At 42.3% G+C, this 16,976-nt stretch overlaps 1 protein-coding gene across 1 annotated transcript; it reads right to left on the minus strand.

Annotated features, from left to right (window-relative positions):
* Window positions 1–14,293: 14,293 nt before the first annotated feature.
* On the minus strand, window positions 14,294–15,541 carry LOC122539647 (Ig-like V-type domain-containing protein FAM187A). Its single transcript, XM_043674645.1, has one exon. The coding sequence runs from the start codon at window positions 15,539–15,541 to the stop codon at window positions 14,294–14,296; it is 1,248 nt and encodes a 415-aa protein (XP_043530580.1).
* Between the last annotated feature and the right edge of the window lie 1,435 nt (window positions 15,542–16,976).

Here is a 16,976-nt window from a genome sequence, read left to right on the forward strand (position 1 = left end):
GAAGTAGAGAGAATTATAGGTGGAGTCAATGGATGGAAGTATGACGTGTGTGATAGACTGTGCTGTGTTCACAACTCTCTGTAGTTTCTTACGGTCCTGGGCAGAGCAGGTGCCATACCAAACTGTGACGTATCCGGATAGAATACTTTTTATGGTGCTTTAAATTGGTAAGAGTCTTTATGAATATGCGGCATTTCCTTAGCCTCCTGAGGAAGTAGAGGTGTTGCTGTGTTTTCTTCACTGTGGCATCAGTGTGGGTGGTCCAGGACAGGTTGTCAGTTATTGTCACGCCTAGGACTTTGATGGTCTCAATCATCTCCACCTCAGCACCACTGATGTAGACAGGGGCGTGCTCTCTGCCTTGCTTCCTGAAGCCAATGACCAGCTCTTTCATTTTGCTAATGTTAATGGAGAGGTTGTTATCTTTGCACCATGACCCCAAGCACTCTATTGCTTTCCTGTATTCTGCCTTCTGTATTGCATATTGAGATCCAATAGGTGGTGTTGTCAGCAAACTTGTAAATGAAGTTAGGATGAGGCTTGGCCACATAGTCATGAGTGTATAGAGTGTATGTAAGGGGCTCAGTACACAGCCTTGCGGGGCGTTGGTGTTGAGAATTATCATGGAAGAGGCGTTGCTACCTATTCTCACTGATTGCGGTCTATGGGTCAGGAGGTCAAGGGTCCAATTGCAGAGGATGGACCAGAGACTTAGGTCTCAGAGTTTGGAGAGGAGTTTGGTTAGAATTATGGTGTTGACTTGCCCTCTCCTCTCTCCTTACTGGACATCCATTTGTCTTCAGCTCATTGGATAGTAAGAAGAAGCAGCAACTAAAGGGCCATTCTTCCTTCAGTCGCTACCCTATCTCTACCACGGGCATAGGGATACACAGTACGGAGCAATGAGGTGTTATGCTAGGTCTCCATCTCGGATGTTCAAGGTTGCTAGTCTGACTACGTGGTCTTTTTTTTTATCACTATTTGAGAACTCAGAGTACTGTGCGTGAGCTAGGCCAGCCTTCCATGTACAGTACCGAGGGAGCGCTGCACAGTTAGAGATACTGTCCTTTGGTAAGATGTTACTCTACTGCCCTCTCAAATGGCTATAACCTATCTCAATGGATATAGCACAGAGTAGGGGGGCCTCTGTAGTGAACAAGCCAACGTTTATCAATCACACAGAATCAATAAAACAAATTATCTACCCTTATCACATCATTGATTCCAAGAGCGTATATGCACTGATTGGCTGCCCTGTTGCCTGCATATCAAATGTACTTCATTGACTATGCAGGATTGTGGGTCCCCTTGTGATAGTGAAAGGTGTTATAGAAATATATATGTTTGTTTCTATGAGCAAGCATAGGAAACTCCAGTAAGGGGAGGGTGACTGGACATGATAGGACAGTATGTGGAGGAAATACAATTATTTTACTGCCTGCTTTCCCAGTGTTACTGCTGGTCTCACCATTTTTCATTATTTCCTATGGAATTGCTCGTTACTGAGAATACAGAGAAGTATGAGGTGTTTCACTTTGCAAAGTCAAACCAAGGTAGGACTTATACAGTAAATGGTAAGGTCCTGAGGAGTTTTGTGGAATTGAGGGACCAAGGAGCACAAATACATTGTTAATTGAAAGCAGCGTCACAAGTTGACAGGGTGGTGGAGAAGGCACTGAGCATGCTGGCCTTCATCGGCTGAGGCATTGAGTGTAGGAGTTGGAACGTTATGTTACAGCTGTTTAAGTCATTGGGTAAGCCGCACTTGGAGTATTGTGTGCAGTTTTGGTCACCCTGTTATAGGAAAGACATAGTTAAACTGGAAAGAGTGCAAAGAAGATTTACGAGGATGTTGCCAGGATTAGTAGACCTGAGTTATAGGGAGAGGTTGGCCAAGACAGGACGTTATTACTTGGAATGTAGGAGAGTGAGGGGTGACCTTATTGAGGTATATAAAATCATGAGGGGCATAGACAGGATGAATGCAGATTGCCTTTTTCCCAGGGATGGGGAATTGAAAACTAGAGGGCATAGGTTTAAGGTGAGAGGGGAAAGATTTAAGAAGGACCCGAGGGGTAACTTCTTCATGTCGAGAGTGGTGCGTCAATGGAATGGGCTGCCAGAGAAAGTGGTTGAGGCAGGTACAACAGCAACATTTAAAAAACATTTGAATAGATACATGGATGGGAGGGGTTTAGAGGGATATGGCCCAAATGCAGGCAATTGGGACTAGCTGAGGGGGCACCATGGTCAGCATGGAGCAGTTTGGGCTGAACGGCCTGTTTCCATGCTGTATTACTCTTTGACTATATGCCTCTACTGAGCATGAAACATGAAAGTAAAATTAAAAACTCAGTAACAAATTGCCAGTTGTTTTCATTCTTTGTCTGCTCTCCGTGCTTAGCTAATACTAATGACTTCCCATTGGGAACATAAGGAACAAGAGGAAAACCATTAACAGAATCCCAGGGAATCAACCTGTGAAGAGATACTAGAAGAGCCCACCTGCTAGTATCTGCTATTTCCGATATTATCACAGTGCCAGCATTTCAATGAGTGCGTTGTAGTCCGAGGGTAAATTCCCAAATGGTTCTAGATGGGTGTTATCGACCAGACCAGCACACCTCAAAATATTTTAAGAAGGTAGCCTAGACCCTAGCTCTTCCTTATTTTAAAGACAGATGTGAAATGCATATTCCAGGTATGATGCAACTGATCAAGCCATTTGATGTTAAACAAAACACCATTTATTTAATCACGGGCGGTACGGTGGCTCAGTGGTTAGCACTGCTGCCTCACAGCACCAGGATCCCAGGTTCGATTCCAGCCTCGTGTGACTGTCTGTGTGGAGTTTGCACATTCTCCCCGTGACTGCGTGAGTTTCCTGCGGTTTCCTCCCACAGTCCAAAGATGTGCAGGCCAGGTGAATTGGCCATGCTAATTGCCCACAGTGTTAGGTGCATCAGTCAGAGGGAAATGGGTCTGGGTGGGTTACTCTTCGGAGGGTCAGTGTGGATTGGTTGGGCCGAAGGGCCTGTTTCCACACTATAGGGAATCTGTCTAATCTAAAATACTAACAAAAGAAAGAGGAATTTAACTTAACTTAACTATTGGAAAACTTAACCAAATAATAGATGATAGTACCTATTACTAATTAATTGTTCCAATATTGTAACATCACATAAACATATCTCTTGGCAAAAAGGTAAATTCAGACACAGAATCTTACAGGCTGTTCTCCAATCCAGGAGGAAACAATATTGAGAGAGATTTTACAGAATGTAGCAGCTGGGAATTATTCCAACTCTTCTGGGACCCAAACAGCATCTGACTGCTACAGCTAAAACAAACCTAGAAAACCGTGAGAACTTGCCAATGCTCTTCTGTTGTTACAACTGTTTTTTTTTTAAATCCTAAAGGCTCTTCTGTTTATTGGCTTAGGGCATCTACCATAGCCAGTTTGGCACCTCTGCCTTTACAACCTCTCTTCCAAAAAAAAACCCAGGAAAAATAATCTTTTTAAAGAGACAACATCGTCACACAAGATACCCCAAAATGTTAAGCTCCCTGGTGATGAGGGATGAGCTGGCTCTCCTATTTTATTCACCCACCCCTTGGTTGGTCAAACAAGATTAATTTAAAAAGGATTCCTACTCTGATGGATAGCTTCTTCCCAGATCAAATTCATTTACGTTTGAGAAGAAGCTAATTTAACCAGCTGTCTGGCATTAACAAGACAGAATTTTTAACATCACTTTGAGGTGTATCTCTGGAAGAGTAAAACACAAACATATCTGCAGGAGATGGTTCCCTACTGAGAGCAATATGGGTAGCTAACCTTCCATTATCACCTCCTTACTGGCCTTTCCATTTGAAGTTTCCCTGATTCTGTACCCTTTTAACATTTCATAAGGAGAAAGTGAGGGCTGCAGATGCTGGAGATCAGAGCTGAAAATGTGTTGCTGGAAAATCACAGCAGGTCAGGCAGCATCCAAGGAGCAGAAGAATCGACGTTTCGGGCATGAGCCCCACCTGCTGTGCTTTTCCAGCAACACATTTTCAGCTAACATTTCATGAGACCACACAGCATCATAAAATAATTTAGGACATTCGGAGATTGTGAAAAGTGCTATATGATTCTAGATCATTCTTTACATGCATTCACACACAACCATAGCCTCAAAGTGAATGCAAACATTTTTTCCCACATGAGTTAAAATGCTTTTGTTTTTGCAACTGCACGGTAATACTGTGGGACGTCAAATTCCAATGTGTATTTCGTTTTTCTCTCTGCAGCAATTGTACAGAACGGATTCGGATTGCTTAGATAATTTTTTTATGAATTTTTGTATTTGCTTAGATAATTTTTTTATGAATAAAGCATATTTTTGCATTTAAAAAAAACTGGAATGAGCTGCCAGAGGAAACGGTGAAGACTGGTTTTGGGATAACATTCGTTTTGGCAGCGCGATTTGGCCAAAATGTCACTGAAGAATTAGGGAATAGCATTTTGGAGAACACTTACCTCTGTTGGCAACAGAGAGATTCCAGGGGGGGATTGGATTATGCGCTTTGTTCTGCACATGTGCCAATGTGTGTACCAAAATCTCCACATCGTTCTGTTCACACGTCAGTGTTGTTGTGCATATGCTCTGGCGACCGCACACATGCAATGTCAGCGCTGGTCTTTGTGCCATCCTGCGCATGTGCCAATATCAGCTGCCGACAGAGCAGCTTTCTTACATTTTTTAAATGTATTATGCTAAATTTACTTTTTTGTTAATAAATATGATTTCAACCTTTATTCAGGCTGTGCTATATTTGTTTAAGATTTTTCAGTGATTTTTGAACAATCATGAGTGATATTTTTTGCTGGTCTGCCCCCAACCCCATTTTTCCCATAGGCCTCATTATTTCTGTGAAGTGATTTTCTGTTAAGTGAGGTTTTGCTGAAATGCAGCTACAGTGTTATAGGAGAACTACCGATACAAGATTGAAAAGGCATCTGGATGGGTATCTGAATAGGAAGGGTTTAGAGGGATATGGGCCAAATGCTGACAAGTGGGACTAGATTTATATAGGATATCTGGTCAGCATGGACGAGTTGGGCTAAAGGGTCTGTTTCCAAGCTGTACACCTCTATGAGTCTATGAGTCTACAGAGGAAAGAGTTACTGTTTAGTGAGTCTCTGATAAATGACTTATGGTCATTCCTATTCTCAAGTTTTAATATAGTAAACAAATTGGTGGTAAAGTTAATAAAATATGTTAAAAAAAACTCAACTGATAATTAAAATTTATCAATGATGTCAAGGCTGCATCATATAAGAGCTCCTGGATACCAGTGTAATCAAAGGCAAACACATCTGCAGGGTTTATGAGCTGGAATCTGAACTACAGACATTGTAGCACATCAGGGAAAGGAAGGTAACCTGAATTCTTCGTACCAGGAGGATATTATACACATCCTAGGATCAGGTCTTCTGATTTGATCAGTGGTCAGGGTCAGGAGGGTGTGACTGTGAGTGAGGTCAGTAAAGGGACAGAGTAGGAAGAAGTGAAGCAGTGTCAGCCTCAGCATCTGGCCAATGGATCACTCGGCTTGTTTGTGCAGGCTGCAGAGTGGATAAGCAAACTGACCATGAGACTATGGTACAGAGCACTGTTCAACTGGGGACACCAGCAAGGAACGTAAGGAATGAGGAGAGTATAGTGATGGGAATAACTCAGGACTGAAGAAGAACTTACAGTGGGAGGAGGAGGATCCAATTGTCATGATCCACACAGGTACTAACATAGGTAGAACTAGGAAAGAGATATTGCATCGTGCCAAAGGAGTTTGGCTTTAAAATAAAAAAGAGAATCTTACGAGTTGTAATCTCTGGACTGTTTTGTCTTCTGCAAAAGAATTAGGATAGAGCATAAAATCAAAGAGATAATGTGTGGTTCAAAGGTTGGTCTGGGAGGAATGGACTTCCATTTGTGAGTCACTGGCACCAGGAATGGGAAAGGTTGAGGCTGTATCATCGAGATAGTTAACACGTGAACTGTTCCAGGGATTCATTGTTCTTGTGAACCACAACTAAGGAAATAGAGATGGTTTTAAATTAAATAGTGGGGCATGACATCAAATGTGGAAAGATGTATATAAAAGATTTGATATAAGAGAGGAAAATAATAACATGGCAAATGAGGGTCAGAGGAAAGAGTGACAGAGAAAGAGAACCCAGGCTCTGGATCAATTGCAGGTAAATGGCTTTAGAGTGCTTGGTGTTTGTTGCTCAACATAGAGATCAATCAGAGAAGTTTGGATTGCTTTCCTCAGAGATACAAGAGCTGAGAGGAAATATGATGACATTCAAAATTGTGAGAGGGTCTAGCTAGAGTGGATAAGAGTGAATCATTCCTACTTGTGATTTGAGAACAAGAGGACACAGGTTTAAAGTAATTATTAAAAATGAAAGTGATATTAGTGAAAAGATTTTCATGCAGTGAGTGGTTAGGATCTGGAATTCACTGGCTGATAGTACTGTGGAAGCAAGTTCAAGTGAGGTGTTTAAAAGAGAGTTAGACTGCTAATGTAAAGGAAAAACACACAGGGTTTTGGGCAAAAGGAAGGGGCATGAGGTGCTCTTTCAGAGAGCTGACACAGGATTTGCCAAACATCCTCATTCTATTCTTTTTAAAGAAACTGTAAAGAGCACTGTAACAAAAATATAAAAAGGTCAATGTAAATGCATCAAAATTAAATTAATTTTCAGGGTGATAATATACCTCATTCCTGGGGAGCCCACCTATCATGCAAGACCTTACCATGCCAGTGGTGTCCATATGCCCCTTCTTTGTAGACACAAGAGTATGATATGAGGGGCAAACAGTTGGGTACCACCACCCTTTTATGACCTTCTGCCTGGGCCATCAGTTATTACTCTAACTCTCCCAACAAAGCCTATTCTCCCAGGACAGCAACCCTCACTACAAATCCAAACCTAGCCCTCATCCATTTAATATCCAAACTTTCCTAAAAGAGCACATCCTCTCAGTATCATAACATTCTTCTCAAACTCAAGGCCTCCATTCTCCAATCTCTCTTATTGAACCTCATCTTGATGGTGCCTGAGTTACCGGATTCTGTGTTAAAGGCCGAATCTGAGACTTCAGCACAAAAATCATGTGCTACACTGGAATGTTAGCACTGAGGGAGTGCAGAGATCTCTTCTTTCAGAAGAGACATTCAACTAGGGCCATGCATGGGTGAATGTAAAACAATCCCATGACATTATTTTGAAGAACAGGGAGCTACCATGAGAGTTGAGCGTGGAAAAGCTGGAAAAGCACAGCAGGTCAGGCAGCATCCGAGGAGCAGGAAAATGGACATTTGGGTCAGAACCCTTCATCAGGAATCACAAAAGCCCCAGTCAATATTTATTTCTCAATCAGCATCACAAAACTATAATATTCTATCATTGTCATATTGTTGTCTGTGTGAGTTGGTTATTTGCTGTGCACTTATCTCCTGTGGTTACAATCCAGAGTAGGACACAGGCTGCAAAACACTTTGAGACATCTGGTGGTCAGGAAAAGCACTAAATAATTGCAGGTTTTTATTCTTTTTTGAAGTGTCCTAAGGCTCCACATGGTGTGTGTCAGCTGTGGCTCAACAGATGATCTTCCAATCGAGAGAACTGTAGATTCAAAGGCCCATTCGGACCGTGTGCTCTTCAGTTCAATACTGAGGGAGTGCTGTATTGTCACAGATGCTGCTTTTCAAAAGGGATGCCAAAATGAATTTTCCCTGACATCCTGGTCAGCATTTAACCAACTTCACAAACAGACTATCCAACAGATTAACCAACTTCACGAACAGATTATCTGATCATCGGCATTTTTCTCATGCGCACGTGCACAAATTGGTTGCCACATTTCTTACCCTCTACCCGGGTGCTACACTTCAGAAATGTACTTAACAATACATTTAAATTTTCATTCCTAAACATTTTATTATTCATTCATGGGACAGCATTTATTGCCCAGCCCTCGCTTACCGTTGAGAAGGAGCTGGTGACCTGCCTTGTTTAACAACTGCAGTCCACGTGATGCAGGCAGACCAACAGTGCCCTTAGGGAGGGAATCCCAAGATTTTAACCCAGTGACATTGAATGAATAGTGATATATTTCCAAGTCAAGATACTACATTACTGGAAGGGGAATTCACAGGGAGTGGTGTTCCCATGTGGTTGCTGCACTTGTCCTTCTCGATGGAAATGGTCATGTGTTTGAAAGGTGCTTTATAAGGAGACTTGGTGAATTTCTGCAGCGCATCTTGTACATGGTACACTCTGCTGCTCCTGGGGTTTGGTGGGCAGAGGGAGTGAATGCTTGTGAATGTGTTGCCAATGAAACAAGCTGCTTTGTCCTGAACAGAATAAAATTTCATGAATTGCTGGAGCTGCACTCATCCTGGTAATCAGCGAGTATTCCATCATATTCCTGACTTACATTTTTGTGGATGACGCACAGGTTTTGAGGAATCAAGAAGAGAGTTACTCACTCCAGGATTCTTCCTCTCTGACCTGCTTTTATAGCCTCAGTATTTATATGGCTAATCCAGTTCAGTTTTGGTTAATGCCTCAGGGGGTTGTCAGTGAGGGGGTTCAGTGATGGTAATGCCATTGAATGTCAAGGGGCAATAGTTAGATTCTCTCTTGTTGAAGATGGCCATTGCCTGGCACCTCCAAGGGCACCAGTGTAATTTGCCATTTGTCAGCCTAGATATTCTTACTGAATTTGGACATAGACAGCACATAAAGGATAGAGACATGAATTGTTTCATTTCCTAACTTGTATTCTGATTGCCATTTTTATAATTATTGGTGTGCTATAACCGGCTACATTAGAGAATACGGATTCACAAACATAAAAAAGAAATATAATTTGCAAACAATGTACTGTATACTGGTCTAAATGGTCTTACATATCTGATATGGAGCTCTAATACAATCAGTACATTCATTTCCACGTAATATAGGTTTTGTATTGCTCTTTCCCTCTGAAGGCAAATTTAGAATTGAGATCAGACCGCTTTTGTTCATATTACTGAATGGACTGGAGGACAGAGTTTAAAGTGTTTTTGCAAAAGAAGCAAATGTGGGATGAGGACAAGTTTTTTTCACACAGTGAGTGGTTCAGGTATGAAATGCATTGTATTGAAGTGTGGTGGAGGTGGTTTCAATTGAAGCATGTGAGAGATCATTGGATTTTTACCTAAATGGAAATAATATGCAGAGTTATAGGTAAAAGGCAGTAGATTGGTACTCAGTCAAAACGATCTGAGAGTTGGTGGCGACACAATGGGCTGAATGGTCTCTTCTGCACCAGAACAATTTTCTGATTATTGATCTGAATGCTGAGGTAATTGATCTGAATGCTGAGATAATTGATCTGAATGCTGAGATAATTGATCTGAATGCTGAGGTAATTGATCTGAATGCTGAGATAATTGATCTGAATGCTGAGGTAATTGATCTGAATGCTGAGATAGTTGCCATTCGGATTTTGAGATGTGGAAATGATTTTGGAATGTTTCCATGTAGATACATTGTGAGTGGGACGTCCTCTGCTAATCATTATCTTGTGATTTAGAATTATAACAATGCTCCTGTGCTGTGAACTCACTGTGAAATTTGGATCAGGGAAATAGCAAGTGCCTGTCCCCTAGAGGACAACATGAGCACGCACGCTTTGTGAGTAACAACTTTGACAATCATCAGGAAAGGGTAAAAGATGAGGAAGGAAGTGAACACAGTGCCCTTCCTTTCATTAGAAAATAGATCAGAGGCACTCAGTATCCATAAGTTCCCACTGACCAATGGGTTTACAACCAGAGGTCAGAGGTTAAGGAAGTGGGACAGGCCAATTCGGACCGAGATGAGAAATTTCTTTGCCCAGACAGCGGTGAGCTTGTGGAATTCTCACTCACAGGAAGGAGTTGAATTCAAAACATTGAAAGTTTTCAAGGCGTTAGATATGCTTTTAAGCATGAAAGGGATCAAAGGGTATGGGGAGGAAGCAGGAGCAGGGTCCTGAGCTGATGATCAGCCATGAATGGCAGAGGAGGCTTGAAAGGCCCAATGGTTTACTCTGCTGCTAATTTCTATGTTTCTACAACACAGTGTCTCAATGGTTAGCGCTGCTGCTTCATAACGCCAGGGACCTGGGTTCAATCCCAGTCTTGGGCAACTTGTTTGCATGCTCTCCCTGTGTTTGTGTCAATTTCCTCCCACAGTCCGGGGGGAAATAGGGGGCTAGCAGGATAGGGTGGGAGTCTGGCTGGGATTCTCTTCAGAAGGTCAGAGCAGGCTCTGGGCTGAATGGCCTCTTTCTGCACTGTAGGGATTCCATGCAGCAGTCCCTCTGTAGTGCAGAGATGTGTCAACCTACATTATACGCTCAGAACTCTGGGGAGGAATTCAAAGCCCAAGCCTGATGGTATCATCACTTGTCTTTTTTTGTACCACTTCCAAACTTGGTGACATCCTTCACTACGGTGAAAAACTGGTTTCTCAATAATGAAAATAAAAATCATCGAATAATGAAGCTTGATGTATTGGGGTGCACAGCTGGGACTGATACCTTAATTGTAATATCAAACTAACATCCTAGAAAGTTTTTAAAGTCACATTATAATTGAGTGGAGAGGTTTCCTGTGTTAACAATATGTGAACAGGGACAGCTGAATCACAGGCATTCACTGGTCAGCACTGAGAAGGCACGTCAGGGTCTTTCCACAGACAGAAAATCTGCCTCAGGCATCCTTCCCCAATTGCCCGTGGTGAGGGCAAAAGGGTTAGACAACGACATTATTGGGGTTCTGTAGTTGAGCAGTTAGTCTCTGTATGCCCCAGTGCCAGCTCCAACATGATGCCTGAACAGACAATTCCAACAACCTGACATTCTTATTTAGACTTCACTGTTTTGTTTTGTTGGGCCTCTGTAGAATTCTGTCCATTGCCCTTTTAGGAAGGGTATTCTTATCAAATACTGGGGAAAGTGTTCTGCAATGATAATGTCACCAGACTAGTAACCCCAAGATCCAGCTTCATGATCTGAGGCATAACATGGCCTCTGGCGGAATTTAAAATCAATAAAAGAGCTGCGAGGTTTTGCTGCAGCTCTATACAACCCTGGTTAGACTACACTTGGAATATTGTGGCCAGTTCTGGTTGCCTCATTACAAGAAGGATCTAGACACTTTAGAGAGGGTGCAGAGGAGATTTACTAGGATGCTGCCTGGATTGGAGGGCATGTCTGATGAAGAGAGGTTGCGAGAGCTCGGGCTTTTCACACTGGAGAGAAGAAGGAAGAGAGGTGACTTGATAGAGGTGTACAAGGTAATGAGAGGCATATATAGAGTAGATAGCCAGAGACTTTCCCCCGGGGCAGAAATGGCTGTCATGAGGGATCATAATTTTAAGGTGATTGGAGGAAGGTTTAGGGGAGATGTCAGAGGTAGGTTTTTTACATAGAGTGGTGGGAGTAGAGTCAGAGACATTAGGGACATTTAAATGACTGACAGACAAGCACATGAATGGCAGTAAATTGAAGGGTGTGTAGGTTAGGTTGATCTCAGATTAAGATAATTGCTCAGCACATTGTGGGACAAAGGGCCTGTACTGTGCTGTACTGTTCTATGTTCTAAAATAAAATCTGCAATTGAAAACTAATCTTAGTAATGATTTGGAGATGCTGGTCTTGGACTGGGATGGGCAAAGTTAAAAATTGCACAGCACCAGGTTATAGTCCAAGAGGTTTATTTGGAAGCACTAGCTTTCGGAGCGCTGCTCCTTCATCAGGTGGTTGTGGAGCAGGTTCACAGAATTTATAGAATTTATAACCTGATGTTGTGTTGCCCCAGTCCAACACCGGCACTTCCACATTATTTAATGGGGAGTAGAAATGTTTGTGATAGGCCAGAGTGCAGGAAGTGTCTGTCTAAGGGATAGCAATGCACAGGGCAGGAGGAGGCTCACAGACAATGTCAGGGAAAGCTGGATACAGAGGTACAGCTAGTTACAACAGAACCAGCACCAATGCTTGCTGCTTGGGAAAGGAGCTCAATGGCAATGATCTCAATTTAGTGAACTCAACAGCGAGGGCAGAAAACTGGAAGGTGCTTTGACACAACATCAAGTTATAAATTCTGTGTCTTATGAACCTGCTCCACTCCTATCTGATGAAGGGGCAGCGCTCCGAAAGCTAGTGCTTCCAAATAAACCTGTTGGACTATAACCTGGTGTTGGGTGATTTTTAATCTTAGTAATAGTGACCATAAACTGTCATTGATTGTTTTAAATATCCATCTGGCTCACTAATGCCCTTTCGTGAAGTAAGTCTGTTGTCCTCACTTGGTCTGGTCTATATGCAAGTTCAGGTCCACAGCAATTTGGTTGAGAAATTGAAATGGCCCAGAAGCCACTTAGTTCAAGGGCAATGTAGATTAGATCAGCTTCCCTACAGTGTGGAAAAAGGCCCTTCAATCCAACACATCCACACCGATGAGTAACCCACCCAGACCCCATTCCCCTACCCTATATTTACCCCTGACACTATGGGCAATTTAGTATGGCCAATTCACCTGACCTGCACATCTTTGGATTGTGGGAGGACACTGGAGCACCCAGACACAGGGAGAATGCGCAAACTCCACACAGACAAGTCACCTAAGGCTGGTATTGAACCTGGGTTCCTGGCGCTGTGAGGCAGCACTGCTAACCACCGAGCCACTGCAGCCTTCTAGAAGGAAACAATGTTTACCTTGTCAGCAGTGCCCATATCCCATCAAGAAAAGTAGTAATTTATTGCTGTTTACCTTAAGTGGGATTACTACAGGGTTTTGCTTTATTTTTATACTAATTCACGGGTTGTAGCCATCACTGGCTAAGCCAACGTCCCTAATTGACCTGTCTTCTTGAACCATCACATCTTTGCATTTTTTAGATGGTTCACTCTGCTGCCTTCCAAGGGGTTGAATAGTTAAGAAAGTGGTTGTGAGCAAAATTAAACAGACTGCTTTATTCCAGACAGTGTCGAGTTTCATAACGGTGCTGCAGACATGCAGGCAACTAGAGGACATTCCATCAGATTCCTGACTGTCCTTTATCTCCAACAGAAGTTCAAAAACAATAAATCACTGAAAACTGATTAATACTTTATATTAGACTGTGTCACTGAGAAAGTTAAATACATCTTATATGCACTGTGTACATGATATAGGTACCCCATTATAGTCATACATTTAGAGATGTGCCCCGTACTGCAGTGTGTCTTAACTTTAATAAAATAGAACAAATGTTTTACTTTATAATGTCATCACACCGTGTAAGTTGCTGACCTGAATGTTTGTTTAATGCTAAGGTTACCTGTTGTGTTTTTTGTTCCTGTTCTTGATGTTCTAAATTGTTTGTTACTCTCTGAATATTCCACACTTGCGATCTAATTAATTCTCAGCAGCACTGAAATCTTATTTCTTCCTGGTAAATCTATCAGACAATGAAACTCTTGCCTCCCCTCAATGTTACTGAATGATTTACTGCAGACCTATTTGGGTTCAAGTCCCACTCCAGAAATTTGAGCAAAGATATAGACCATCACCCTCACATAGTACTGAGTGGGAGCTGCATGTCAGAGGTGCCATCTTTCAGATCAAGCATTAAACCAAGACCTGATCTTGTCTCTGAGGAGGACATAGAAGATCCCATTAGTATTATTGAAAAGATGAACAGCGGAATTCCTGCTGGCTTCCTGGCAAATGCTTATCCTTCAAATACATCACAAAAACAGATCATGTGGCCTCTATCACTTTGCCATTTGTGGGTGTTTGCTGCACGTAAATTGCTTTGTTTCTTACATTAAGATAGTGACTACATTTCTAATGTATTTCAATCCATACTCCCTCCCTGAGCTCATTACAACCACTGCAGAGCCAAGTTTAATATGTAAGTATGTAGTTTCTATTCATTCTATTAACACAAACTAATTATGGCTATTCAACCTGAGACTTACACACCTTAGCATAGTTAACTTGCTGACAGGATACCAATTAAAGACAGCTATCTGAGGTAATTCCTCCCATTTAATAACTGAGATGCCCACAGCCTATTGAAAAGACCCCTGAGTTTCTAGACAAGTACATGCTGATTTTAAAAAAAGACATACAAATATATTTCTGTAAAGAGAATTCAATCAGTTTCTTTAAACAGGCTCAAGGCATTGCATAATCTCTGCCTGATCCTATTTTAGAAACAATCAAAATAATAATTACAACATCTCATACACTTCAGGAAAATAAATATAATCATTATTATGAAGTAAGAGCTGAGAATAGTTTGCATTGCAAAGATGGATTCGTCATCAGTGAAGCTTCTGTGGATCCTGGGCGGGAGGCCAACTCTCAGCCTGATCCCAGCCATCAGCTGGCCTTGTCTCCAGCAGTAATAGGTTGCAATATCGTTCAGCTGAACCGCACGGAAAACCAGGTGATTGCCTTGATCAATGTATACTCTCATGCTGTGGTTCACACCCACCATGTACTCTTCCCGATATAGTGGCCTGCGCCCTTTGTCCCAAGCCACTGCGTGCTCTGCCCTGGATTCTGGACATGCAATGGTCAATGGGTACCCTATGGCATGAATGTGAGTCTGCACTGGGACCACGGGGGGCTTCTTGTTCTTGTCGTTTGTAAAACCAAATACATCAAAGATGAATTTCTCCCCTTCTATCGATGGGTACTTGGTCGGACACTGCACAAAGCAGCTCCGTACCATGATCTCAGGTTTCCTCTTCTTCAGAAGGTGCCTGTATCTGGGGGGTACAGCTGAAGAGCCACAGGAGACTATGTTGGCCACAATCTTCTTGTACCTGAAGTACAGGTAAGGGCTATGGATGTAACACAGGCCAATACGTCGCTGTTCCCCTCTCAGCCCACATCGATCGCACACAGTCCAATCCCAATAGGATGTGAAGATCTTGTATGTCTTGGTCTCCAAATCTTCCATGGGCTTCTCCTTCTTCTGCTGAAAGGTAATGTGTGCACCTTTGTAACTTTGTACATCAACGTCATAACCATAGAAGTAATCTCCCGTCACAGTGCCACACATGTAATGGCCAGAGTCTTGAGGCTGGGAGTTGAAAACCAACAGGTTGAACATCAAGATTTTGAACCTGGACTGAATTCCTGATCTGGAACGCAACTGGGTAGCATCTAAGATCTTTGTGCCGTTGAAGTCACTCAGCACTTTGGTGTGACCCTTACCCAACTGTTTTTGATAGTACCAAACCACTGAGGTCACATCCTCAGGCTTACACAGGCACGGCAATTCAAAGGTCATGTCAGCCAGGTAGGCAGTATTCTGGAACATTAAGAAAGCCGGACAGGACTGTGTCTTGAATATGTCTTCTTTCTCTTCTATTACATATTCACTAGCATTAATAGGTGTAGCCCACAAGAAGAGGATAAATGAGAGAATAACCTGCGTGAACAACATTTCAGCAGGATAGAGAATGCGAGAAGTTACAAGGTGAAATAACGGCAGGTACTGATCAAAGCCTCTGTATAAACCGACAGGCTTAACAGTTAATAGAAAAGTTCTAGAAGAAAAATTATTCAGTTCTAGAACACAATCATTGTAATATAATTTGTAATTAATGTGAAACATTCCAGAACATTGCAATCAGGAGGGATTCTGAAGTTGGTTTGGGGTTAAGATGCAAACCAACTTGGCACTGTACTAGCAATGGCTACAAAACAAATAGGTACAAAACACAGATTTGGAACACACTCGCCCAGTTAGTGTCCAGTGATGGACTATATCTTATTTTCTCATTAATTTGTTTTTCCTGTCTGCTTCCCATCAACGTGAACCCTGGGTCCCAGCAAGAAACCATCTCCACTGTCTTGCAAATGGGCACTTTCCTTCATTAGATCATGTGTGCCGGGTAGGCATTACATCAGGAATACATATGACTCTATATGTAGATAGATTATCCAAGTGGAATATGACACGGGGCCAGATTTTATGTCACAAAAAAGAAACTGCTATGAATATCAGTACAATGGAGAACGTATGAACATAAATTGAGTTTTTTTGATCATTCAGAAGATTAGGGTGTCGCTGTCCATGTCAGCATTTGTTGTCCATTCTTATTTGCCCTTGAGAAAGTGATAGTGACCAGCCTTCTTGAACCACAATACCATTATGGAGGGGTTTCCAGGATTTTGACCAAGCGACAATGAAAGAACGGCAATACATTTCTCAGTCAGGGTGGTGAGTGGCTCGGAGGGGAACCTGCAGGGGCTGGTGTTCCTATGTATCTGCTGCCCTTGTCCTTCTAGGTAGTGGTCATGGGTTTGGAAAGTGAATTCCTAGCGAGTTTTGAGAAGATTTGTAGCTCAGGTTGGATGTAGGTTTGCTCGCTGAGCTGGAAGGATCTTTTTCAGATGTTTCCTCACCATACAAGGTAACATCTTCAGTCAGCCTTCAGACTGCTGATGATTCCTGCCTTCTATTTACATGTTTGGGTTTCTTTGGATTGGTGATGTCATTTCCTGTGGTTATGTCACTTCCGGTGTGATATCATTTTGTGTTTTTTTCTCGGGGGTGGTAAATGGGATCCAAGTCAATGTGTTTGTTGAGAGAGTTCCGGTTGGAATGCCATGCTTCTAGGAATTCTCGTGTGTGTCTCTGTTTGGCTTGTCCTAGGATGGATGTGTTGTCCCAGTCGAAGTGGTGTCCTTCCTTATCCGTATTTAAGGATACTAGTGAGAGAGGGTCATGTTGTTTTGTGGCTAGTTGATGTTCATGTATCCCAGTGGCTAGTTTTCTGCCTGTATGTCCAATGTAGTCTACATTGTCCAACTACATTGGACAAACAGGCAAAAAACTAGCCACCAGACTGATTCCTGAATACCAGATTTACAAA

The sequence above is a fragment of the Chiloscyllium plagiosum genome, chromosome 33 (genome assembly GCF_004010195.1).
Source record: "Chiloscyllium plagiosum isolate BGI_BamShark_2017 chromosome 33, ASM401019v2, whole genome shotgun sequence".
In the NCBI taxonomy this organism is placed as follows: domain Eukaryota; kingdom Metazoa; phylum Chordata; class Chondrichthyes; order Orectolobiformes; family Hemiscylliidae; genus Chiloscyllium; species Chiloscyllium plagiosum.

What these genes read in the sequence shown, in the direction of transcription:
- LOC122539647 (XM_043674645.1), bottom strand. Translation starts at nt 15,541, where the DNA reads ATGTTGTTCACGCAGGTTATTCTCTCATTTATCCTCTTCTTGTGGGCT.